The 25659-nt window shown below is 41.7% G+C and overlaps 1 protein-coding gene across 1 annotated transcript in view; it reads right to left on the bottom strand.

Moving 5' to 3' along the window:
- Positions 1 to 25659, bottom strand: part of LOC127640341 (cadherin EGF LAG seven-pass G-type receptor 1-like) — a 68088-nt gene continuing 42429 nt past the window's right edge. Inside the window, exons 7-35 of the mRNA XM_052122837.1 lie at positions 19731 to 19894; positions 18919 to 19044; positions 17255 to 17421; positions 16455 to 16640; positions 15997 to 16110; positions 15730 to 15904; positions 15475 to 15616; positions 13947 to 14067; positions 13481 to 13664; positions 12787 to 12888; positions 12584 to 12678; positions 12190 to 12399; positions 9304 to 9487; positions 8823 to 8963; positions 8506 to 8716; positions 8202 to 8369; positions 7964 to 8090; positions 7010 to 7210; positions 6253 to 6427; positions 6044 to 6156; positions 5508 to 5584; positions 5245 to 5371; positions 4874 to 4999; positions 4620 to 4756; positions 2853 to 2950; positions 2614 to 2757; positions 2222 to 2434; positions 1145 to 1415; positions 1 to 1011 (exon numbers count right to left, since the gene is read on the bottom strand). Of these exons, the coding sequence (XP_051978797.1) occupies positions 987 to 1011; positions 1145 to 1415; positions 2222 to 2434; positions 2614 to 2757; positions 2853 to 2950; positions 4620 to 4756; positions 4874 to 4999; positions 5245 to 5371; positions 5508 to 5584; positions 6044 to 6156; positions 6253 to 6427; positions 7010 to 7210; positions 7964 to 8090; positions 8202 to 8369; positions 8506 to 8716; positions 8823 to 8963; positions 9304 to 9487; positions 12190 to 12399; positions 12584 to 12678; positions 12787 to 12888; positions 13481 to 13664; positions 13947 to 14067; positions 15475 to 15616; positions 15730 to 15904; positions 15997 to 16110; positions 16455 to 16640; positions 17255 to 17421; positions 18919 to 19044; positions 19731 to 19894 (4324 nt within the window). The 3' untranslated portion in view covers positions 1 to 986. The remainder of the gene's footprint in view (positions 1012 to 1144; positions 1416 to 2221; positions 2435 to 2613; positions 2758 to 2852; positions 2951 to 4619; positions 4757 to 4873; positions 5000 to 5244; positions 5372 to 5507; positions 5585 to 6043; positions 6157 to 6252; positions 6428 to 7009; positions 7211 to 7963; positions 8091 to 8201; positions 8370 to 8505; positions 8717 to 8822; positions 8964 to 9303; positions 9488 to 12189; positions 12400 to 12583; positions 12679 to 12786; positions 12889 to 13480; positions 13665 to 13946; positions 14068 to 15474; positions 15617 to 15729; positions 15905 to 15996; positions 16111 to 16454; positions 16641 to 17254; positions 17422 to 18918; positions 19045 to 19730; positions 19895 to 25659) is intronic.

The raw sequence follows: 25659 nt of genomic DNA, 5'->3' as shown, positions 1-25659 counted from the left end.
TATGTCATTCTGCTTTTTTTTCTTCTTCTTGTTTTAAGGATGTTTAGATATTTAAAATAAGACAAAATACTCACAAAGAAAATGATTTTTTTTTTTTGCTGTTTTGTTAATTGAGATGCTAAGCAAATGTAACAGAACACTGATTTTTGTGTACAGCACTGGCAGTAAGACATTAAGGCATGCTGAACATACTGTATATTGTTTAATACTATCAGTGGTAATCACTGTCAGTTAACACATAAACAACATTGGCAGAGCATTAGAAACAATGACTGGAAAAAAAACCTTATAGTTTATGAAAACAAGTAAACTAACTACCGTATCAACTGACTTATAAAACATCTTACAAGTAAAGCTATAACTGTGCTACTTCTTACAAAACGTTGTTAAAAAATGTTGTATTTGTAAAACGGTGTTGTAGAAATATCAAAGCATATGTTTTTAACATAAATATTCAATATTGGCATCACACTGAAAGCCAAATTTACAATCTACAAAACTTCTATAACATTTAAAATACAAAATGGTATTATAAACAATACTTACATATCTAAAGTCATCATTATATGATGAAGTCCAATAGGAACTTTACAGATGCAAATTTACAGTCTTTCTTTTTCCCAATACTGTTGCTCAAGATCAGCTGTTCTGTCCAAAGGTACAGTCTAAATTTGAAGCCATACATGTTGACGGCAACTACATCATCCAGGTTCATGCAATGTAACATACTTACAGCAGAAATCTTTCTGTTCCTCTCCAGCTCAGCTTGGCCTGTGTAGCATTTTGGAATGCTGGGATACCTAGTGCCCAGCTTCCACTCAGGTTACACTGGTAACACCTTTATAAATAGTGAAAAATAGAGCTGTACACTCGTCACTTTTTCTTCAGGGCAGCACCATATTGTGCATTAAAACTGGTCTTCATTGGAGCGGTCACAGACACTGGTCCTTAAAACCAGTTCCGATTTGTGAGCTTCCAATTCAAAGTCAGATTGAAGTTTCATTGCTTCTACTAACAAGAAAACATACAGAGAGACAAGATTAATCACCTACATCTGTTATATTCAGAATGAAACAATATAAATCTGACTGATGAGTATAACATAGCGAATCAGTCCTCAATGGAATTCGGTTATTTTACTCACTCGGAATCAAAGTCTTCATCCGCTAGTGCGACAGGGCCTGTTCCCTGTTCCACAGCAATCCCGTTCAGTGCAGTCTTTGGTGGTAGTGGAGGTGGTTTGATGATGAAGCTCTTGGCCTCTGTTCCTGAGTGAACCCCTTCATTTGACCCCCCTGATGGACTCTTACGAGGGATCTTGGGTGGGTTGTAGTCACTAAGTTTCTCCCTTAAGCGGTTCTTCATGTTTTTGTCTGTCAGTGGAGGAGGATATGTGATCTTGTTCTTTAAAATGCCTGAAGATAATAAAGAAAATTAAACCAAGCAGAGAACTTATAAAAAGGACTGGAAATAATAAATAAATAATAATAAAAAATAAAATAAAATCAGACCAATGCAGACACGCACACAATGTTATTGAGCACAATAAACAGCAAAGCAACGTCTTTATTTCCCTTTTGAAATTTTCCCTTTCCCTTCTAGTGTTAAAAGTGTTTGGTCATGTCTGTCTAAATATTTTAAAATTAAGTATGTCAGGGGTTTCCAACATTTTATTTTACAGTGTTCATGTTACTGTGTATTTACATTGGTAATTCCTGAATAATAATAATCAACAACATGTAGAGCTGCTTTTACTTTTATTTAGTTACTGTTATTACTATAGTAATCAATAATAGTATACAGTTCCGTAGCCAAGGGTGGGCCAGGGTGGGTCTGGGCCACCCAAATTAAACCCAAATCCACCCAGAATATTAGAGATCATTCTTTGACTTCAAATATATATTTATAAAATAGTTTTAAAAATGCATAAATTCCAATTTTTTTTAAAGTGTGAAAAAACTGTCTCTCTGTTGTTAAGAAAAATTGGGTACATTTTTTATTAAGACCCATCAAAAAGTAATTTTATGGCTATGCCCTGAAATATAATATTGAATAATAATAAAACGGAATAAAATGTATACAACATAAAACACAAGAAGTAGCATAAAGTATGCGAAAATAATAAATAAATAAATGCAATAAAGTACGCAATAAATGATATATTAAACTGTGTGTTCATACTGTATATCTATACATGTGTTGTCAAATGTTCATTGCACACCTCTCCTGGGTAGCTGGTTGCTGTTTGGTTGACTTGGTGAACTCTCACTCTGAGACATTTCTCCATTGTGATTGAATTTATTCCTTTGAAGGAGTTCCGCATTCACATTCGTCTCCACCCGCAGTTTCTCTGGAACAACCTTACCCTCACTTTCACTGGCTGTGGGTGGCTCCTCTGGCCAATATGGCTTCCCATAACTGGACACTGCATTGACTGTATAAGAATACAGTAAAATCAATCAGTAAAATCAGTAAAATCCATCAAGTTTACAAATAAAGGTTAGATATTAAGTATTTTTTTCAGGAATGTGTGTTTCCTGAAGTTTGCTTGAACAAATTAAGTTTGCTTGAGTAATGAAACAGGTCGGTGTTCATAGAAAAGGTCGTGGGCACCTTTGGGCATGCTGTGGATGGGCGTTCTCTCATTATTCCATTTGGTCTTGGAGCGTCTGGCCTCATCCTCACTGTTCGAGGAGTGGGAGGAGGCATACGAGCTGCTGTGCTCATCCACCGAGAGCTCACTGTCTGAATCAGAGTCTGAAAAGACAGACAAGTTTATGTTCCAGTTAAGTTTCTTTAAAATGTACAGTGAGAACCATCAAAAACACATAAGGTATTATTTCCATCCTCACCTCCTGCCTTTTTTCTCTTGTTGAAGAAGAGTGATGAATCTCCATCATCCTGTCCCACTTTTCCACCGTTAGAGGACACACTGCGTTTCTTCTTCATCCTGTGTGAAAAGAATGATAGAGCAATAATAATATGATTAATTAAATATTGCAAAATTGTTCCCATTGTTACCTTAAAACATTATTAGAGCTGTTCAGTCATGATGTCAATTTAGGCCAATCCAGAAAACTAATTTGTGACAAGTTCCCTGTGGGGGGTGGTAAGGAGGAGTCTAAGGGATAAGGATAGACAGGGGGCCCAGCAGAACCCCTAAGTCTTTTCAGGCAAGATTTTGTTATAAATGACCACTTTGCATTGGTTAGCTAAAATGAAGCTAAAATGCTCTTACTTGATAAAAAAGATGATAGTGTATGGGATCCCCCTATAGAGCATGCTGTAGACCACAAAACTTGAATTAAACTGACCATTTTCTATTTCTAAGCACAATGGAGAATGTCAAACACCTCATTAGGCCCAACGGACCTGACATTCTAAACAGGGCTGACGAGGAAAAGAGGACAAAAAATGTACTGAATGCAATTACAGTAGCATCATCAACTTAGTAACAGGTACTGAATGATTTGAAAGAAATGTTATAGATTGATATTAAAACTCTAAAAAGGGAAGGAGAAGGCAACTTAATTTTTATTAAAACAAAGCCGTTTTAATTATACTGTAAATTTTAAATGTGTGTAAGCTACTGTTTTTTCCATAACAAAAAGCTATAGTTTTTGTTAAAGAAACTATAGTTACATTGACCTATTCGATAATGATGAGCCATCCATGGTCAAACCTCTGATAATTCTTAAAAAAGTCAAATCAAGGGCTTTAAAGCTTGGACCTCTTTGAATGATGGACGAAGCTATCAGTTTTTCACCTGTATAAAATCTGTTCTGTTCTTAAGGGGAAAATCTGATTTAGTTTGCCTTCAGATACTCCAAGAGATGACTTAAATCAACATTTAAAACAAAAAAATCCAATATTTCCATTATTCCCAACTCAAATAAAAATGTTTTGTTTGTATTGTCATTTCAATTAAATGCTTAAACATTATTTTAATAAACTTTTCAAACTCAAATTTGTGTCTCTTACTGAATGTACAATCATGAATAAGTACACATTTATGAATAATGATAACACATTTATGAATAATGATAATATTTCATGAATAAAGAAATGTTGTATGAATTGCAATAAGATACGGTGCCCAGAGTGCAAAGTTGTCAGGGGGTAAAAGAGCCTAATGACGCCCCTGTACATGATTGGAATTTAACAACACTTTGGGGGACTGTCAGTGGTTATGGCAAAACAGTAAAATAAAAATGACAATGACTACAAGATAAGGGGCTCTCTTGATGCTCAAAATGTTCATTTAAGTTTCATAATTCATAACGTTAATTTAGTCAGGACATATTGCTGAGACCTGATTAATGTACAATGACACAGAAAGAGAGGTCTGGAGAAGTTCAGAATTCAAATGTTCAACAAGGCGCACAATTTAAGGTATCATTCATATTCGCAGCACTAATGGTGCAGACCCAGTTATGCACCAAAATATCATTTGTAGGATTAGAGGTTTTCAAAAATGCACTATGTATACCTAATATATATATATACCTAATGGTAATAGTGATGCTTGCCTTGGCAAACAGCACTAATGTGAGTTAAGATGAGAAAACAACAAAAAGAGATCAGTTTATCAATACTCAAATATTAATAGGGTTTATTACCTGAGTGTGCAAGCGAGGTAGCTGCTGCTGTGACTTTTGCCTGATTTAACAGAGCTCTCCATAGACACAGTAGTCTCTCCAATGGTGGTGCGGTACAAACCTCCATCCTCTGTGTAGGCATCACCATTCAGAGAACGCTAGAACGATGGAGTTTGTGGTTTATAATGTTTATCTCAACCATTCTTATGTTATAGATATTGTTGAAAATGGTGAAAAAAACATTTTAGATGTCTGTGAGAAATGCACAAACTCACAGTGAGTAAAGTAGCTTGTGTTGTATTGGGCTCATCAACTGGCACTTTCTTTCCTGTAAAGACACTTTTCAGGTTCCTCCTCACGTCTTTGTTGAGAACACAGTGGAAAAAGAAGATGCAAATACCCTGGGGTAGAAAAAAGTAAGGAGTCTTCACTTTATAGACATATACTTTTCACTTAAATTGAAAAAATAAATATTCTTTCTTTATAATCAAGAAACATCCCTGTTTGTTATAGATACACCTACTGTATCTACATGTCTAGAAATACAAGTGGGACAATTACATGCCCAACTTGGTCTTCAAGTTCAAATGTATGTCCTTACAAACACTGTATATTATAAATCCAATATATGTTTAGTTGGTTGTACCTGTAGGCAGCTGAGAATGGCAAAGAGGTAGTGGAAGGACAGCACATCACTATTGACTGCCATTAGACCCAGCAGCCAGGTGGCGCTAATGAGCAACAGAAGGAGGAAGGCCACTCGTAGAGCAGAGCTGGAAAAGAGGAATTTGCCATATGAACAATTACTGTCTGATTTGAGACCATTTTTTTTCTCTGAAACATTGGTTGAGGTTCAGTTTAAACTCTCAGTTGTTTGGTTTCAACTAAAAACTCTCTTGTGGAACTTACATTGCCCCTGACTTCTCTGTTCGCTGCCTCCGTCCACATGAAGTTTTTGCTGCTAGAACTATCAGAACTATGTTAATCTGTTAAATAACAAAAAAAAAATCTAATTAATTAAAAAGATTCTTCCTTTATAAGAACAGAGGCTGAGAAAAAAAAGCCATGATAAATAAGGTTTAAATTAAAGGAATAGTAGTTCACCCAAAAACTAGTCTATATCTCACACAAATCTGTTGTATGGCTTCACAAGACTTGGAATATAGAGCAATATAGTCGTATTGACCACTTTTATGATGCTTCTGTGTCCTTTTTGAAGCTTGAAAGTTTCAGTCCCCATTCATTATATGTAGAATGAATGGAGACTGAAAGAGTGACCAGTATAGTCTTCAGAATTTCTCCTTTTGAGTTCCATAGAAGAGAGAAAGCCATAGGGATTTGGAATAATATGATGGTGAGTAAATAATGATAATGATCTTTCATTTTTGGGTGACGAATTCCTTTTAATACACAATTACATTATGACACACACATACTGTACTTACCAGCACTATTATGGAAATGGGTCCAGTGATGCTCCAAATGAGAGTATCATTAACAGAGAGCCAGCAGAAGTCAGGGTTTCCGTAACCCTGAGGATCTAAACCCACAGCCAGACCTGACAGAGAAAATCAGACAGATAAACCCAAGGGTATAGCTGATTCAAGCCATAACCTGGTGAGTGAATGAGTTTGTGTGAATATGACTGTTTTACCAGTAATAATAGCAGGTATGCCCCAGCCGATGGCGTAGTAGAAGCGCATGTGGCCCTGGTTGATGTTACGCATCTCAGTCAGCATGCGATAGATGTGCAGCCCCTCCACAAACATCCAGGCAAATGTGCACATGTACGAATAATGTAGCAGAATGGCCACTACTGTACATATAAACTACAAATCAGATAAGAAAGAGGTTTAGTATAAGTTCTGTTTTTATCTCAGAATAGACAATTTGTTTACGTAAAAAAAACAATAGGGTGTGGCTATAGTACCTACTAAAGACGCTAAGTAAAGACGCTGACTACCACCCCTGGAGTTGTGAGTTCGAATGCAGGGCATGCTGAATGACTCCAGCCAGTTCTCCTGAGCAACCAAATTGGCCTGGTTGCTAGGGAGGGTAGAGTCACGTGGGGTAACCTCCTTGTGGCGCTATAATGTGGTTCGCTCTCGGTGGGGCGCGTGGTGAGTTGTGCGTGGATGCCGCAGAGAATAGTGTGAAGCCTCCACACATGCGCTCCAGTCTCTGCAGTAACACGCTCAACAAGCCACATGATAAGATGCATGGACTGACGGTCTCAGATGCGGAGGCAACTGAGATTCATCCTCCGCCACCCGGATTGAGGCGAGTCACTACGCCACCACGAGGACTTACAGTGCATTGGGAATTGGGCATTCCAATTTGGGGAGAATTTTTTTTTAATGAATTATTGGTTTCATTGTTTAGTGTTCTGAGGCCTCTCATTGGCTGCTTACTGGGCTGTCGGTCTGGTTGATGCCAGTGAGGAAGATGAACTCAGAGAGAAAGATGGCAGCCACTAGGTTCTTGTGGATGCTGTGTAGGTTGGAGCGCAGTTTGCGGAGGATGGCTAACAGGAGGAATGTGATAAGGAGAGCCACCAAAGAGGAAGACACTGTTGTGTAAGTCACCACTTTCAGAGGAAGAACATCACCATGCTAACGATGAGAAGACAAAGGGTTTAGCCATGATGGTGTTAAAAACAATGTTAACAAGCTTATATTTATATTTATGGATCATAGCTTGTTTGATGAAATGCAGTTGGCAATAATGTCAAATGCATTCACTATTGTAACTTAAAGGAATATTTCGGGTTCAATACTAGTTAGTGAGACACTTGCAATGGCAGTGAATAGGGGCCAATCCATAAACATTAAAATACTCACTGTTTCAAAAATATAGCAACAAGACCTAATCCATTTGCATGTTAACATGATTTCAGTGTGATAAAATCACTTACTAACCTAGTTGTGTAAAGTTAAATCCAATTTTGTTGCCATGACGACATAATGGCGTAAACCTTAAAACAACTGTAATAACAGTGATTTAATCAACTTTAAAAAAAATACACAAGTTTTATTAGTAGTTGTAATGTAAGTTGTTTTATAAAACTATTAGCTCCACATTTCTGACTTTAAACCCTCCAAAAATTGGCCACATTCACTTCCATTGTAAGTGTCTCACTGGAACCTCGATTTCTCACTTTTTTTTAAAGAAAAGGAGGGACAAGTCAAATTTATTTTTGGTGGTAATCAATGCTATGCCACAAATGCTGTCGATTGATCTTAACTTGTATTGAACCTGGAATATTCCTCAAACATATAATGCCTGTTTGTTCAAATATACAATTACATCAGTAACAACAGAAAGTACAACTAATTATGGAGAGGTGTCCTAAATTCAGATCCAACCTCTCGTTTGGAGATGTCCATGAGAACAGCAAAGCTGGTCATGTGGTTACACTGACAGCTGATGTGAGTTGAGTTCCTGAAGACCAGCTCACAGCCTTTAGAAGACCAGGCACCTCCATCAGCAACCCTAACAAAGAACAGCAATAAATATAAAACAGAAAACAAAAACTCAAAACCAAAAAAATGGTTCCCTTCTAAGCATAACCGAATGACATCGTCAAAGACAATAGTTACATACGGGATGGAGTGGTTCCAGTAGACACACACAGGTTTTGTCCTCTCGTGGGTCTCCAGGAGCCTGAAGTTCAAAGTGATAGGTCTTTGGAGGGGGTTAGGGAGGGGTTCTCCCTCTCTGTGGACCACCACACTCACTATAGGGGTGTTGATGATGGGACGAGTGGGCAGTCTAGGGACATGTGGTCGACCATATATATTTATTTATCAGTATTATCCTGGCTGCATACAATGCATCAATGCTGTTATGTATTCACACTAAATCAAATCTGTTGTTTTTATGTAAAATCATTGGGCTGAGGATGTACCTAAGGCTGCGCCGATCTGGATCATATCTCTCTGGAAGGAGCCGACCAAGAGACCTGTAGATCAACACCATGACAACAGCAGGCAGGTCAGTTGCTTCTGCATGGCGTCTTTTCTTAATAGATGCTGCTGGATCAACAACATCCGATCCATCTTCAAAAGTGTAAGACTCAGTTGGTTCAATCTGGGCTGGGGGCATCGTGGTGAACAGATCTATAGTGAATGCATAAAGTTTTACTCAATAATTTGGACATTGCTCTTTTTTATTAATATTACTGAAAACATTAGGAAATGAGTCTTGTTGGGGTAAGTTACCAACCTTTGCCCTTTTTTGGCATGGAAGGCAGGTTTGGGAAGATAACAGATGACTCCAGCTCTTCTGAGTACACCTTCCTGTTCTCTTGAATTCGAGGGATCTTGGCCTGGTCTGAGGTAGAGTCCAGATAATCTATAGCAACAACTTGAACATTAAGAAAGTGGGTTAATACATTTATTCTAAACAAACTGTCAAAACCGAGCAAGACAGGTTACAGTGTAGAGCAGTGGTTCTCAACCAGGGGCCTGGGACCCCTAGGGGGCCTCAACAAACTTCCAAGGTGGCCACAATATGACAAAAAAAATATTTAAAATAAGTTTTTCAAATAAAATAACTGAAAATGTTAAGCAGCTAAAAAAAAAATCAAGATGTAGGCCTACAACAACTGAGAGATCCTTGGGGGCATAAAATATTGTCTTCGCCAATAGGCGGCCTTGGAGTCAAAATGGCTGAGAACCACTGGTGTCGAGGATCCAATACTAACTCATGTTGTCCGTGATAATGGTGAAGGGTCTCAAGTAGGTCTTCCTCATGTTCTGTACCAGAGTGTTGGCATACTCCTCGAAATGGTGCAACAGGTGGGCTGTGCCACCTTCAGAGCGCTGTATCTTCTCCCAGTTCTCCTTGTTGACTGGATCAAGGATCGCACTTCCAGCTTTAATGATGTTCTACCAAAACATGCACAGACCAAACAAATATGATGATCTACAGTATTTCACAAGACCAAAAGCTAAAACTCAAGAGTTTACTCTTAATTGGACCATAACCATCCACTTTGGTCCCAAAATATAATTTAGTTAATATACATACATCTACTAAATATATTGCATAATTGATTGTGTGCCTGGTAAATAAGATAATGTGCTTAAATTCCATTCTTGCACTTACGATTTACCATTTATTGTGCTTATAAATGTTATCCTATCAGTAAGCTAAAGGCCATCATAAAGGTTAATGAGTGAACTGTATTAATTATACAGATTAAATCACATTATTCTACATAAATACATGACTAAAGCCCATAATAAAGCCTATCTGTAAAGAGGTAGGCGAGGATGGAGGATCTAAATGCAGCTTTTTAATGTAAACAAAAGATGAACAAGGCAACTCAGAATAAAATGAAAACAAAACATTGGGAACCAGGTACAGAACATGAAAATACATGTAAAGACTGACAAAGAAAACAGAGGAAACAAGGAACACCTGTGGAAACAATCAGGGAATGAGGAAAACCTGGGGAACAATCATGAAATAAAACTACGAAGGACTACAAAACTAACAGGAAACATGAACAGGGAACTAAACAAGAATTACAACATAAAAGTCAGGACAAAAACAGGGAACTATATGACACTATCACTCAGGGTTATTCTTTCTTTCGAGGGCCATTGTCATATCTTCTCCACTAAGCCTCCATAAAGAAACTAAATAACTTACTTAGCATATAATATCAAATTACTGTTTTAATAACAGTTTAATGTACAACTGTCATTTTACAAAAATACATTTCACAATTAATAAAAATAAAATGTCTACTTTTCCTCCTAAAACTCCAAATGAGAACAGAAAAGGGACCCTTTACTGGTCCTTAAAATATTTTAAACTTGGGCACAAATGGAGCTAGTGCAATTCTCAGACATTTGCTGCCGTGTCCTAGTGCCTAATGGGAGGACATACCCTGTATCAACTGTTGTGGCTCATCTCTTCTCTACATCTGAAGATTAGCAGCTAAAATACTTCTGATTGGATAAGACATGATCAAACATGTGTTGGAAACTATGGTATCTGAAATATGGCTCCCATCTGAATATGGACTGTGGTCCATTAATTGACGACCATTATGCTGAGATTTCTATAGTGTTTGTATGCTGATTTTATCAGGCAGCATAGCAATTTCTTCAAAATCAATTTATGGGCCTTTTACAAATTATTAACTGAAAAGAATTGGAGAGCGTGCTGATAGTTAAAGAACCCTGCTGTAGTTAGTGGCAGCAAATTGAAGCAAGATTTCAGAAGTATTTATGAGCTTGAAAAATAATTTAGGATTTAACTGTAACATCTAAAAATGTAGATTAGGTATTACACTTTGTGTCAGATTCTTGCACAGTGAAAAATGTGACTAAATTAAGTATGAAGCAATGTTGCAATGAACCTTATAGTACAGTTTTTTTTCTTTGATGTAAACAAATCGTTCACTTGCATAGTTTCGGTCATAAATTCTGTTTGTTTGTTTTTTAAAAAATAAGTAAAAAAAAACATGTTATGATTCACTCATAACACAGGAAAGATGTTCATTTGTCACCACCTACTGCCAATCTGTAGAAATGGTGACTGAATGACTCAGTAAACTATTTTATTTGGTGAAAAGACTTGAATCAAAAGACTTGAGTCACTGGGATGAATTAAAATCCCCAGCAAAAACCAGCTTCGAATGAAGATGTTTTAGGCAGTACAAGCTAGTTGGAGCTAGTAGACCACTTTGGACATGAAACAAACCAGCTACCATATTCCAAAATCAGCTTGACCACTTGTTATCACCTGTTATGACCTGGTTTCTCCAGCAAAGCTTTCTTTTCAAATGCACTTAAAATTCAAATACATTTTGTGCTCTTACTATACTCTTTGGTGTAATACACACCAGTTCGAATCAGTTTTCTTGGAATAAAAAAATATATATACATACATACATACATACATACATACATACATACATACATACATACATACATACATATATATATATATATATATATATATATATATATACTGCCATTCAAAAGTTTGGGGTCACTTGACTGAAATGTTTCTCATGAACTTAAAAACCTTTTGATCTGAAGGCGTATGCTTAAATGTATGAAATTAGTTTTGTAGACAAAAATTAAATTGTGCCAAAATATTCATTTATTTCATTACAAAACTAAAATGTTATAAAAAAAGACGTTTTTGAAATGGATGACTAGGACCGAATAATAAAAAAAAAGCAGCTAATAAATGCCCTGTATTCTCTCTTTCAATACTGTTTAAAAACCATCCCAGGGTGAAACCTCAGGAAGCTGGTTAAGAAAATGTCAAGAGTTCATGTCTGCAAATTCTAGGCAAAGGGTGACTACTTCGAAGATGCTAAAATATAACACAGTTTTGACTTATTTGGGAATTTTTTAGTCACAACACAATTCCTATAGTTCCATTTCTGTTCTTCCATAGTTTTGATGACTTTACTATTATCCTTAAATGTGAAAAATAATAATAATAATAAAGAATGAGAAAGTGACCCAACCTTTGACCGGTAGTGCATATACTGTATACAGTATTTATATAATTTTACAGTAAGTATATATTCATATAATACTTGCTGAAAGTGCATCTGTACCTCGTTAAAGTCTGAATCGTGTGTTGCAGTGAGATCAAAACCCTGCTGCAGACTCTCATGTTCTAGGACACTGGTCAGCAGATGATAGGCGGTCTTAACGTCGTTCCCAAAGAGACGATCAGTGTGGCCCATAGCAGAGTGCAGTAGGCCTGCCAGGCTTTTTGATCTTTCTCCATCCATTCGAGAAGCATTAGCGTGAAGATCCTCACTCTAAATCAAAAAATTAAGAAAAAGTTAAAAATTGCTCACTTCTAGAATCGCTTAAGCTGTTGTAGAATATTTAGAGTCCTACGAGAATGCACAATCAAACATTGAATTTTTATTTGTGATTCTTTGGGATGCTCTTGACAACAATTCTGGACTGAATAAACACACAAAAAGGAGACACACACACCTCTTTCTTCAGCTTTGAGAAGCTGAGGGAAGAGCAGTTGAAGAGCTCTGGTGGAAGCCAGCCTTTATCATTGCTGCAATGACGGAACGCTGTGCCTGTGAAACCACACAGATAAATCATAAAGTCAATGTGTCCAAACTTTTGGCTGGTAGTGTAGGTTCTTGATTTAGTTCATGAAGCATTTGTCTAATGTCTTGACTCACCACTGGATCCTTTGGGGCAGTTAGTGGCTAGGGGGCTATCAAAAATAGTCCTGGGCCACCAGATACCATCTTCAAAGGCTTTAGGACAGCCATCATAAACCACTAAATAACAAAACATAGAGAGAAAGTGAGACTGAGAGCATGGAAAATCAGGCATAACAGATATCTTTTAGTGTGACTAACAAGGCTTGTGACTGCAAGTCTTAATGATGGCCATCATTTATGCTCCTCGAAATCCAGATATTACACATACTCCATCCTGACATGAAAGCTTTCTGCTCATAATTTTCAGTTTTCTGAAAATTCTGCTTTTGAAGGATACGTCATTTGCCATATAGAGCATTTTATAAACTTTAAAGTTTTACTTAAGTCACATGGACTGTTTTTATTATACTTTTATGGTGCTTTTTCTTTTCTTTTTCTTTTTGCTTGACAGCCCCAGTCTCCATAAACTTTCACTATATGGAAAAGAGCAGCCAGAATATTGTGCAAAATGTTCCTTGTTTCAACAATAAAGGGAAAAAAAAATACAAATTGTTTTTTTGGTTTGGAATGACTTTAGAGTGAGAAAATAATGATAGCATTTTCATTTTTGGGTGAACTACTACTTTAACAAGAGTTAAGACCTTTCAGACCTGTCATCGTCTATCCTGGACAATAATTTATGTGAATGGGTGACTGACAGCATGCATACCCACACATCCCCCGACCGTCACTTCTGCAAAGGGGTTGTCACAGCGGTTGCACTGGTGACCTACCACGCCCATCTTACAGGCGCACTGACCAGTCACAAGGTCACATGTTCTGGAATGTGCCCCAAGGTGAAAACAATCGCACGGATAGCAAGTGTCCCCACCAGGAGGCCGGTAGTAATTTTCCTAAAAAAACATAAAAAGGAGAAAATATTTTTTTTTAAGTATTGACCAGTGATAAAGACAAGCAAAAAGAGTAAGAAGAAGTTTGATCATAATCTGTATTTTTATCAATATGTGACTGCTTTAAAAAGAAAACACAATCTTATTCAAATAATATGAATTTGTTACTATTAAACTAGAAAAAATTAGATGCAATCTGATTGTTGTTGAACGCCTCCTGACACTCCACTTCCTGTCTTGTGCATTATCTTAAGAATTTGGAGCATGCAATCACTTGCAACGTACCTTGCAGCTACATTCTCCTGTGGTTTTATTACAGTCCCTTTTGAAGCCTTTGCTGACATCACAGTTACAGGGCCCACAGGTTGGGTATCCCCACCAGCCACGAGCACAAGGCTGGTCCCCTCTGGGTGTGTGTGCGCGCACATGTCAAAGTGTGTGTGAAAAAGGACAGGGAGAAAAAGAGATACTATAAGAGTGCAAGCAAAGTGTCAAGCAAACACAATTTAAAGTGAATCGGAATGCACTTCAAACTGTGTAAAATGAGACACAGCTTGCTTTGAAATCGGACATAAATTGTGCTGTAAAATCAAAGCAAACGGTTCTGACTTCGAGGCAAACATGGAATTGAATGTGCAAAAGCAGTATATCATTCTAAGCCTGCTTTCTTTGTTAGAATTTAAAAGAGAATCTATTTATGGTTAAAAAAGCAACTGAAACTAGATAATTTCAAAAAGGTTTTTTAAATTCAACCAGCTTTGCTAAAGAACTGTTTCCCTTTAATTGATGAAAGTCTGGCCAAGAACTGGATCATTCCAACAGTCTGTCTTTTTTTATGCGTTGCATAATAATAAAAAAAGCGTGGGCGTCAGAGACATACTGAATTATAAGACCAGAATTAAAAGCAAATCACAAACATGGGTAGCTTTTGCTTTGGCAGCTTTCACCACCTCCTAGCAAAACCTTTGAGCATTTGTTACTTTGTTTGATTTCTTTGGCATTGACAATTCAAGAAACAGAATATCAAATTCTAAAGCTGCTGTCAGTGAGCATGTTTCACTGGTGGACGTACATGCTTTAAGTCCACCAGTGCTTTCTTAATCCTAACCAATTACAAAACTAAACATTAACATTTTAACGTGAACAAGTCAATTAGACCGATTCAAGTTTTAAAAGCTTTAAAGGAACAGTTCACCCAAAAATGAAAATTCTCTCATTATTCACTTACCCTGATACCATCCCAGATTTGTATGATTGTCTTTCTTCAGCAGAACACAAATTAAGATTTTTAGAAAAATGTTGAAGCTCTGTAGGTCCTTATAATGCAAGTAAACAGGCAAATTTTTATTTTTGACGAGTAGTATACATTACACAGTACAGGGCATTTTACACCAAACATACTTTTCCATACATTTGTGAGGTTTTCCAATAGTTTTTTATGTAAACCTGTACTAGGTGGACGTCTTAGACTAATACGCTGGTTTTTCGCTGTTTTTTCAGCATCTTGGTATTGAGCGCCATGTTTGAAATTTAAAAGAACTTCAACTTTAAGAACAAGTCTCGAGGCACTTGTCCAATCTTCTATTTGTTGTGCAATGTCTTGCACATTTGATATGAATGGCCCCTAACAGTGTTTCTTTCGATTTGAGTGAATTTGATTTTAATTCAGTAACCATCCCAACTGATTCAGTGAGTCATTAGATTGGTTTTAAACTGATAACTTGTGGATTATTGATATGAACAAGAACTGGTTCTTGATTCCCAACACTATAATGAATGAATGAATGAGCCAAAGAGCAAGAGTGACACTAACTTGTGCTCGCAGTATTGGCCGTAGTAATTGTGTCCGCAATCACAGCTGTAACCGTGCATGGTGCCAGGTTTGCGCACACAGGTGGAAGTGTGTTCACAAGGATTTAAGAGACATGCATCCACACAATCTCTCCCAAAGTAACCTAGTGCACAGTGAATGGGAAAAGGAAAGAGAAAGTGAGTGTATGAGTCACATATATTGTATATAAAATTGCTCTTAAGCTCTTTTGTCACTCTCAAACACTGGTAGAATTACCGGGTGCACAATCACATGTATGAGAGGCCCAGTTATCCCTGCAGCGACTGTGTGTTGGGCACAGATTGGACTGACATGTATCAGGTTTATTACATCCATCTTTAGCACGAATTTTCACTGCCTGCTGCATGTTAATATTGGCAGTATTGGTGGTGGTCTCGCCCATTCGCACACCCTGCAAGATAATCACATGATACTATATAACACATGAACAACACAAACAAGACAGTGTAAGTGTGTTTCTGTGTTTGTGTGTGTGTTATTCACCTGCATGCAACCAGTAAATCCACCATGGACTGTGCCGTCTTTTTTAAGCACTCCACCGATAAACAGGTTCTTCAGTTTAAGTCCAGGCAACTCATTGCCGATCTCCACTGTCCTCTACACAATAAAACAATATAAAAAAATCATGAATGCAAAGAAAACTAAAATGCATTGCCCACACTTAGAGCCCTGTCTTAAAGTGGACAAGGACATTTGATGGTCTTTGCTGGTTTATGTTGTATTCCCAGCCTGGTTAAGCTGGTGTTCAACTGGTTAAGCACACAGACTTTCCAGCTAAGAAGTGGAAACCCCAAACCCCTTCAAAACCAGCCAACAGATGTGCCTGATCAGGCTGGGAGACCAGCTAAGACCAGCCAACCATCTTAGGCTGGTTTAAGGTGTTTGTCTCAGCAGAGAGGTGATATGTAAATAAATATTGAGATGATATACTGTATATATACCTGAAACATGCCATAGTCCAAAGACACAAGTGCCATGTATTTGATGTCTTTGCCATCTTTTCCACTCTTGAGCTCGACGAGCACATGATGCCACACGCCGTCATCAACACTGACTTGAGGGAAATCCAGGAGCGCCACCCGTCTCACACCCAGAAACACCTGGAACCTTAAATGTCTCTTGTTCGTCTGGAATAACATTAAGTTATACACTGAAAGTGGCTGAGATGAGCAAGGAAGATTTCATCAATCTGCTTCATTAGCAAGGGCACATAAAAAACATGAAAGTGTTTCATGTATTATGTAGACGTATGTTCACAATGTGAACCCCAGTCCACCCAGAAATTTGCAAAAATTTAAAAATCGTAATGAACATATTAACACGCCCATTTTTTAAATTACATGTACTGTAGATTCAGCAACTTGGTAGGGGTTTTGTTAATCATTTCAGAGCTCAATTACACATAGAGGTCTTCAGGTACAGTACTGTCTTTTTAATTCTACACATCAATAGGAGGGTGGAAATGGTCATGAAAAAATAATTTTTTATAATAAACTGATTTATAATGGAAAAAGGTGAAAAAGAGCTGAATGAGGCTAAATCTGGTTAAATTAACAGGAGACATACAGTAGATCTAGTAGAACATCCAACCTGCAAGGTAACTGTGGTCCCCATTTTGTCAACCACATCTTTAGTAGAGTTTCAATATTTGTTTTCCAACTCAACAGGCTGATTTCTAGATGCAGCGGATTATTGAAATGATAATAGTATAATTTAAGGGTTACTAAATCACAATACTCACCATCAGACTAATCTTAGAGAACTCCCCAGCGCTGGCTTGTAACAGAACGCCAGTACTCTTTCGTGTGCGAAACATAAAACCCATGTACCAGGGGATGGCAATGGTGATATCAGTCTCGCTCCATGACATGAGGGCGTGGCCATCGAAATGCAGGGGTGCAGGCATTACTACAGATAAAGATCATCAGACACGCTAAAGTAATTCTAGACATAACAATCAACATAGTTTGGGTGACAACCAGACAAAACAAAGTTGTTTTGTTTTGATGTCTGTTAAATAAAAAAAACACACGCTGAGGGAAATGCCACTTGTTGCTTTGACATTCTCTTCTGTCTCAAGGCAGAAATAATCACTATCATTCATGTGCCGAGGAATGCTTCCAAGTCATCCAGGAGATTTCTTAATGTTGAACATTCTTCACCACCATTCTCCTCAGGGCAAATATTTTACTGCTCTATTTGAGGGCTGAACTTACAGAAATAACAGTAGTATTTCTTAGACCCAACTCTGGCAGTGTGACAGTAATATGAGTGATATTAATGGGTGGGCCGCCTTCTCAGTTTTGCTTCAGTGCATTTCATAAAGAACACATCATTAAAGGTCTAGAATGAAAATTGAAAATCACCCAAAAAAGAAAATTCTGCCATCATTTACTGGTACTTACCCTCATGTCATTTTAAACACAAAAGGACTTTCTTGCACGTTTTTGCACATATTCAAATTGGGAACGAGGGTAAGAAAATGATAATAGAATTTTAATTTTTGGGTGAACTCTCCCTTTAAACAAAACAGTGAAAATGGCATGGAATTCATAGGCACTTAGAAAAGGACTCACAAATAAGAATGATAATTATTTAATCATATTTGTGGCAAACTTACTGTACAAGACATCCTTTTGAAAAAAAAAAATTAAAAGAAGTTTAAAATAATCAGATCAACTTCTTGAGTTCCGTTGGCTGCGGAGGTAATAACTGCAGATTTTTATGTTCTTACAGTCTCATAATATGGTGTGATCCCTTCGTCCAATTGATAAGCACAAATAAATAGAACATACTAGTTCAACAGCTTTTCCCTCCAGAAAATTAGGTCAAACTAAGCTTGCAGAAAATGTTAATCACTTGCAATACCATTACCGCCTTCAAGTTAGATGGACACTTTGTGATTATAATGTACTAAAATTTATTTACAGTGGAAAAAAATATACTTCAATATACTGTATAACCAATATGTAACATCAATATTCAGCACGTTTTCCTGTAGTATTTTAAAAACTAAAATACACATACTAATTACAAAACAATTAAACAACTTCACTGATTAATGAACTTCAACATGACTGGCAATTGGCTATTGAGTAGCAAAAAAAATGAAGCATACAAACTATATTGTGCTAAATAAGTTTAGAAACAGAACATAGTAGGCTACAGGGGTAATGAAATGTAAAGGAAGATTGAGCATTTTTGAGGAAAGCTAGATTTCTGCAATAGGTGTCTTCGTTGCAAGTATGAGTCATTGGATTTTTGTACACATTGGTATTTCAAGGAGGTCAAGGCAAATCAAGGTAATGGACGGGAGGTGTGTCTACATGTGTGTCCTTTAAGCAAGATTAAGCCAAAGGTAGAGATATTACAAATAAAAGACTTGGAAAGAGAGGATTATCTTACCATGTTCACAATTCTTTCCTCCAAAGCCTAATGGGCAGTTACAGAAGTGGGTGTTCCATTTATTCACGCAAACTCCTCCATTCTGACAAACAACCTTGCTACAAAAGTCATGTTTTGCTGCACAACCTGAATAGAAAGGAAAAGCTTATTTTAAATATTAAGGTTCGAGATTGGCATGTACTAATAGATAGTTATAAAAGAAAGAAAGACTTTCACTGAATAGAGCTGTGAATGTTTTCCCCCCATTATTTAAAAAGATTTCTGTGCCAAAAACAGTCATTATTTTGACTTCCATTATCATTTACAATCTCTATTACAATAAAACTCTTATTATTTAACAGGTGTTCAGAAGGAAATGCAGAGCACCAGGTGCTATACACAGCTAGGAACAGCACAAGGTGTGGAGGACTTTACCCACATCTTACTCTTATAGTTAGTTCTTCTGGTGTTTATGATTTTTTTGGATTTAGAACTAATAGATCTATACTATTTCCTTTGTCTTATTTCATTGTGAATAGGCAGGCAAAGTTGCTGAACACTATATATACTGTATGCCGTTGAGGTGTAAATGTGGGCTTTCATGAGTGCAACCATTTGATGTCAGAAAGTGGAGGAAGTACAGTGTGAAAAAAGCCATTTTTGCAGATTAGTTTTTTTAAAAAATTGGGGAAGAGTTGGGGAGGAAGTTTTGTGTTTTTAAAATAACAGTATGTTTTATAGTACTTGATATTTAAAAAAACAAGGAAAATTTAATTTGTTATGATATGGCCACTTAGAACGTATCAGTTGTGGATGGGTACACATTTTCTAACCTGCAATGGTGCCGTTGTTTGCGATGAAGTCAGACATGTCTATGGGTTTGCTGTCGATGGTCAGGTTCCTAATGCAACCCACAAAGTCTCGGTTCTGTACAAGGAAATCCTCAGGCAAATTTGGAACCCCACCCAGGAGCAGAGGTCCAGTGAGATCCAGCGACCTGCATAGCCATGGAAATACAATACCCTGAAGCCAATACCCAAACACTTCTAAACATTATCCACTATGTGACACAGTACAAATTGTAATAAGGTTTAAAAGTAAAAAATTGACTGGTATTATACTAAACTTTTGAAAATTAGTAGGCAGCAGATCCTATGGACCCTTTTCACAGCCACAGATAATTTTTGATGATGCAATTCTGCCTTATTTAGCAGAATAAATCTAACAAATGTTCCCCTTCTGTCGCTCTCTCCACGTTGTGTCGGAGAAGCGACACTAGGGGGTCTCTCTTGAGCGCCGATATTCACCTCTGATCTATTGAAAAGGGCCAATGGGAGTTGGCAGTCAGTATTTGCATACCCCGCCCGGCGTACCTGGGTTGCAAAACACGCAGGCAGCGTTTTTTATGAATGGTCTATGTTTTCAGTACGAAAACAGCCATGACAGCATTGCGGTCATAGGCTTTCTCTTGTAGTGAGAGAGAGCCGCTTCAGCCGCCCCCCGCGCCTCGCCTCCTTCCCACGGGATTGAGGCAGGCGCCGCGGGCGATGAAAACGATCTGGGGTCACTGACGGGCTGCGTTTCGCCGGGTGAACCCCTTGAAACCCCCGCCTCCCGGCACGCTTGCTGTTTTCTGTCCGGGCTCGGGATGAGCATGCTCTCCTGTTTTCAGCCTGAGAACATAGCTGCAGCAGCGTTGCGATCTCTGCTTTCTTGTGAGGAAGAAAGCCACTTCAGCCGCCCTCCGCTCCTCGCCTCCTTCCTACGGGATTGACGCAGGCGCCGCGAGCGATGAAGATGATCCCGGATAATGGCGGGCTGCGTTCGCCGGGTAAAACCGCCGAAACCCCCCGCCCCCTGCACGCATGCTTGCTCCCCTCACGAGCTCGGGATAAGCGCGGTCCGCCTAACGGCCGGCCGCCCGGTCCCTGGAGCTCCCGGACATTGGATGACGACATCACCGCTGCATCGGAGAGCGTCACAGCGGCATCGGATGCGGATAACTCGCCTGGGCCGCCACCTACGGGTCTGCTTGCCCAGTCTGAGCCTGACGCACGGAGATCCGCTATGCTTCCCCGGGCTTGATGATTCACGGGCTGGTGCGCCGCCCACAGCCGCGCCCCCCCGTTCCTTCCCGGACGTGCACGACGAGCCAAGCTTCCTCGCTCCTCCGCTCTCACTACCTTCGGCGGTAGAACGGTCCCAGACCGCTCCCCCCCTGCATGCCATGGCCCCTCCCTGCAAGTCCACCGGGCCAAGGCACTTCAAGATTTGCACTTGGGTAGTCCTGTTCTTGACGTGCTGCAGGAACTGCACTCGGACAGGCGATGTCCACCCTCGTGGTCCAGAAACATAACAAATGGACTGGATCTGGTCGTAGTACAGGAGGTAGACAAAGCACGCTTTCTCAAAACTCTCCAGTCTCCCAGCTCCATTCGGCGACACCATCTGACGACTCCACCCAGCAGTCCTCAGTGGTGCAGAAACAGACGGAGGCCAGGTCACACGTCCTGCCCCGCCGCAAACCTGCCGCCAGGGGCCATGCCCTGTCTGCTCGCCGAGGGCGTCCTCCTGCGGCTTTCAAGGAAGGAAGGCCCCGCCGGGTACGTCCAAAATACTCGTCCCTTTGGTGCCCCTAGCGTAGAGCTGGGAAGCGTGGCTTTCGCTTCCCAATGCATCACGCTGGCTGCACCGGACCATTCGACTCGGTTACGCAATTCAGTTTGCCCGGCTCCCGCCCCCCTTCAGGGGCGTCCGCGGAAATCACGACCCTCTTAGCCAAGAGCGCGGTAGAGCCCGTCCCTCCAACCGAAATGAGGAAGGGTTTCTACAGCCCTTACTTCATTGTACCCAAGAAAGGCGGCGGCAAACGACCAAGGCCTTGTTAAAACTCCCGTTCAAAATGCTCACGCAGAGAAATATTCTGGCTGGCGTTCAGCATCTAGATTGGTTCGCTGAAGGACGCGTACTTCCACGTCTCAATTCTGCCACGACACCGACCCTTCTTACGGTTCGCGTTCGACGGCCAGGCGTTCCAGTATAAAGTCCTCCCCTTCGGCCTGTCTCTGTCCCCTCGCGTCTTTACGAAAGTCGCAGAGGCGGCCCTTGCCCCGCTACGAGTAGCCGGCATCCGCATTTCTCAACTACCTCGACGACTGGCTCATCCTAGCACACTCTCGAGAGTTACTATGCACACACAGAGACCAGGTGCTCCGGCACCTCAGCCGCTTGGGGCTTCAGGTCAACTGGGAAAAGAGCAAGCTCACTCCGGTTCAGAGCATCTCTTTTCTCGGGTTGGAGTTAGACTCAGTCTCAATGACAGCACGCCTCACGAGCGAAGCGTGCTCAGTCGGTGCTGGACTGCCTTGCTTCCTTCAAGCCAGGCACAGTGGTCCCTCTAAAACTTTTCCAGAGGCTCCTGGGGCATATGGCGTCCTCCGCGGCGGTCGCGGCGCTGGGGTTGATGCATGCGAGACCACTCCAGCACTGGCTCCAGACTCGAGTCCCGAGACAAGCATGGCACCACGGCACGCATCGGGTAAGGATCACCCCCGCCTGCCTCAAAACACTCCGACCCTGGACAGACCTCTGCTTTCTACGGGCAGGAGTGCCCCTGCAGCAGGTGTCCCGACACGTCCTGGTCACAACCGACGCCTCCCGGTCCGGGTGGGGTGCCGTGTGCAGCGGGCACGCAGCAGCAGGCCGTTGGAAAGGGGCCCCGCTGCGTTGGCACATCAATTGCCTGGAGTTGTTGACTGTCCTTCTTTCTCTCAGGAAGTTCCTCCCGTTAGTTCGGGACAAACATGTCCTCGTGAGATCGGACAGCACCACAGTAGGGGCGTACATAAATCGCCAAGGCAGCGTACGCTCCCACCACATGTCACAACTCGCCCGCCGTCTCCTCCTATGGAGCCAGCAGCGACTCAAGTCGCTGCGCGACACTCACATCCCCGGCAAGCTCAACGTCGTAGCAGACGCGCTATCACGACAACGCCTGCCCGGAGGGGAGTGGAGGCTTCACCCCCAGTCGGTCCAGCTGATTTGGGAACGGTTCGGCAAGGCCCAGGTAGACCTGTTTGCCTCCCAGGAAACCTCCCACTGCCCGCTCTGGTACGCCCTAACAGAGGCTCCCCTCGGGACAGACGCGCTGGCACACAGCTGGCCCCTCGGGGCTGCGCAAGTACGCATTTCCCCAGTGAGCCTTCTTGCACCGGTGCTGTGCAAGGTCAGGGAGGACGAGGAGCAAGTCACGTTAGTGGCCCCCTACTGGCCCACTCGGACTTGGTTCTCGGAACTCAGGCTTCTCGCGACAGCTCCTCCCTGGCGAATTCCCCTGAGAAAGGACCTCCTCTCTCAGGGACGGGGCACGCTCTGGCACCCGCGCCCAGACCTCTGGAACCTCCACGTCTGGTCCCTGGACGGGATGCGGAAGAGCTAGCCGGCTTACCGGCGACCGTTGTGAATACAATCACAACGCCAGAGCCCCTTCTACCAGGCAACTTCACGCCCTAAAGTGGCGCTTGTTCGCAGATTGGTGTTCTTCCCGAACTGAAGACCCAAGCCAGTGCTCCTGTTCCTACAGGAGAGGCTGGACAGGAGGCTGTCCCCGTCCACCCTCAAGGTGTATGTTGCCGCCATTGCCGCCCACCACGATCCTGTAGACGGCAAGTCTTTGGGCAAGCACGACCTGATCCTCAGGTTCCTGAGAGGCTCCGGAGGTTGAATCCCTCCCGGCCAGGCCTAGTTCCCTCCTGGGATCTCTCGGTAGTCTTGGCAGGACTCCAGAGACCTCCCTTCGAGCCGCTTGAATCAATTGGACTCAGGGCCCTCTCTCTTAAGACGGCCCCGCTGATCGCGCTCGCCTCCATCAAGAGGGTCGGGGACCTGCAAGCGTTCTCTGTCAGCGACACTTGCCTGGAGTTCGGTCCGGCAGATACGTCTGTGATCCTAAGACCGCGACCGGGCTATGTGCCCAAGGTTCCTACCACACCATTCCGAGATCAGGTAGTGAACCTGCAAGCGCTGCCCCGGGAGGAGGCAGACCCAGCCCTTTCGTTGCTGTGTCTAGTGCGCGCCCTGCGCCATTTACCTGGACCGCACACAGAGCACCAGACGCTCTGAGCAGCTCTTTGTCTGCTTTGGGGGATGGCAGAAAGGGAATGCCATCTCCAAACAGAGGCTCGCCCACTGGGTTGTCGACGCCATCACACTGACTTATCACACCCAGGCTGTGCCCCTACCCTTGCGGGTCCGAGCTCACTCAACAAGGGGTGTTGCGTCCTCGTGGGCACTGGCAAGGGCACCTCCCTAGCAGACATCTGTAGAGCCGCGGGTTGGGCAACACCCAACACCTTCACAAGGTTTTACAACCTCAGCGTTGAGTCAGTTGCGTCTCGTGTTTTCTCAGGTCCGAGCCCGTAGAACTCGGTAACACGTAGACCGACCGGCCGGGTGGATCGCTTGCGCCCAGCGGCCTTTTCCTGACGTCAAGAGTAGTGTGCCTTCTTCCCAGGGCGCCCCACTCCGAGTCGGGCCCCTGGTCGATTCCTCCCTAGCCCTCCAGGTCCGCGGTTCAGCGGAGGAACTCGCCGACCCAAGCCACTGCGGGTACCCTGATGGCTACCCTGTACTGGTATAGGTGCTCCACAGGTAAGGCCTCCTGCTCGGACTCCCCCTGTGTGTAATTCCACGGTTCTGTCCCCTTACGAGCAGACCCCGTGTCTCCCTTAGGCAGTTACAGCTGCCCCGGTCGCCGTGCTGTAGCAACTCCCCCCTTTCGAGGCTGGATCTACCACCGAACCATACTTTCCACACGAGCCCAAAGACTGCCGTGTGACGTGTCTACCACTTTTCCTCCCCAAGAAAAAGGGCACGTGTGGTCTCCGCAGGGTCTGGGTAAGACCCCCTTCCCTATATGCGTGTAAGGGCCCCGGCCGTGATTGCTCTATGTGAGAAACATAGAGAGAAAAGAGGCCCAGCCAGGCTGGCCCGTTCCCATGTTGGCAAACATCGCCTTGTTCCCCTCCCAGGGTAACTAGAAGGATTCCGATGTTCTTATGGGGCATTGGGGAAGGGTATGTGCAGCCAGGTACAGACGATGCGCGGCACTGGATGAAATGCCTGCCCGCCTCTGTATCGGCGGTTCACGTACACGGTTCAGCGCATGGCAAGATTGGAATGGGTCCCCTAGTGTCACTTCTCCGACACAACGTGGAGAGAGCGACAGAAGGGGAACGTTTGGTTACGTATGTAACCTCCGTTCCCCGAGTTGTGTCTTTCCTCCGCCATGTCGCTGAACCGAGCCACTGTTGTGGCCGGACCATTTCCGGCTCCTCAGAAAAATCCTGAATGAACTCCCGTATTTGCCCCGCTTAAATACCCGTATGTCCGAGGCGGGGTATGCAAATACTGACTGCCAACTCCCATTGGCCCTTTTCAATAGATCAGAGGTGAATATCGGCGCTCAAGAGAGACCCCCTAGTGTCGCTTCTCCGACACAACGTGTCGTTCCCTCCCTCGGGGAACGGAGGTTACATACGTAACCAAACGTTTTTTATATTTGACATTTTTTTATTATTTAGCATTTAATTAATTTATTTACCTTGGCCTATATTTAAAACAAAAGCCAACACTGCTGTGATGGATTTCCATATATAGCTGCTGATGGGGTGACTATCAGCAGCTGAATTTGGCATCTTTATCTCTTCTGATTGCCATAATCCATTATTCTCTATTTTTTTCCTCTTTTGAATGGTATGGAAA

The sequence above is a fragment of the Xyrauchen texanus genome, chromosome 49 (genome assembly GCF_025860055.1).
Source record: "Xyrauchen texanus isolate HMW12.3.18 chromosome 49, RBS_HiC_50CHRs, whole genome shotgun sequence".
NCBI lineage: Eukaryota > Metazoa > Chordata > Actinopteri > Cypriniformes > Catostomidae > Xyrauchen > Xyrauchen texanus.
Note: the sequence above shows the minus strand (reverse complement) of the source record. Positions and strands in the feature narration are given on the sequence as shown.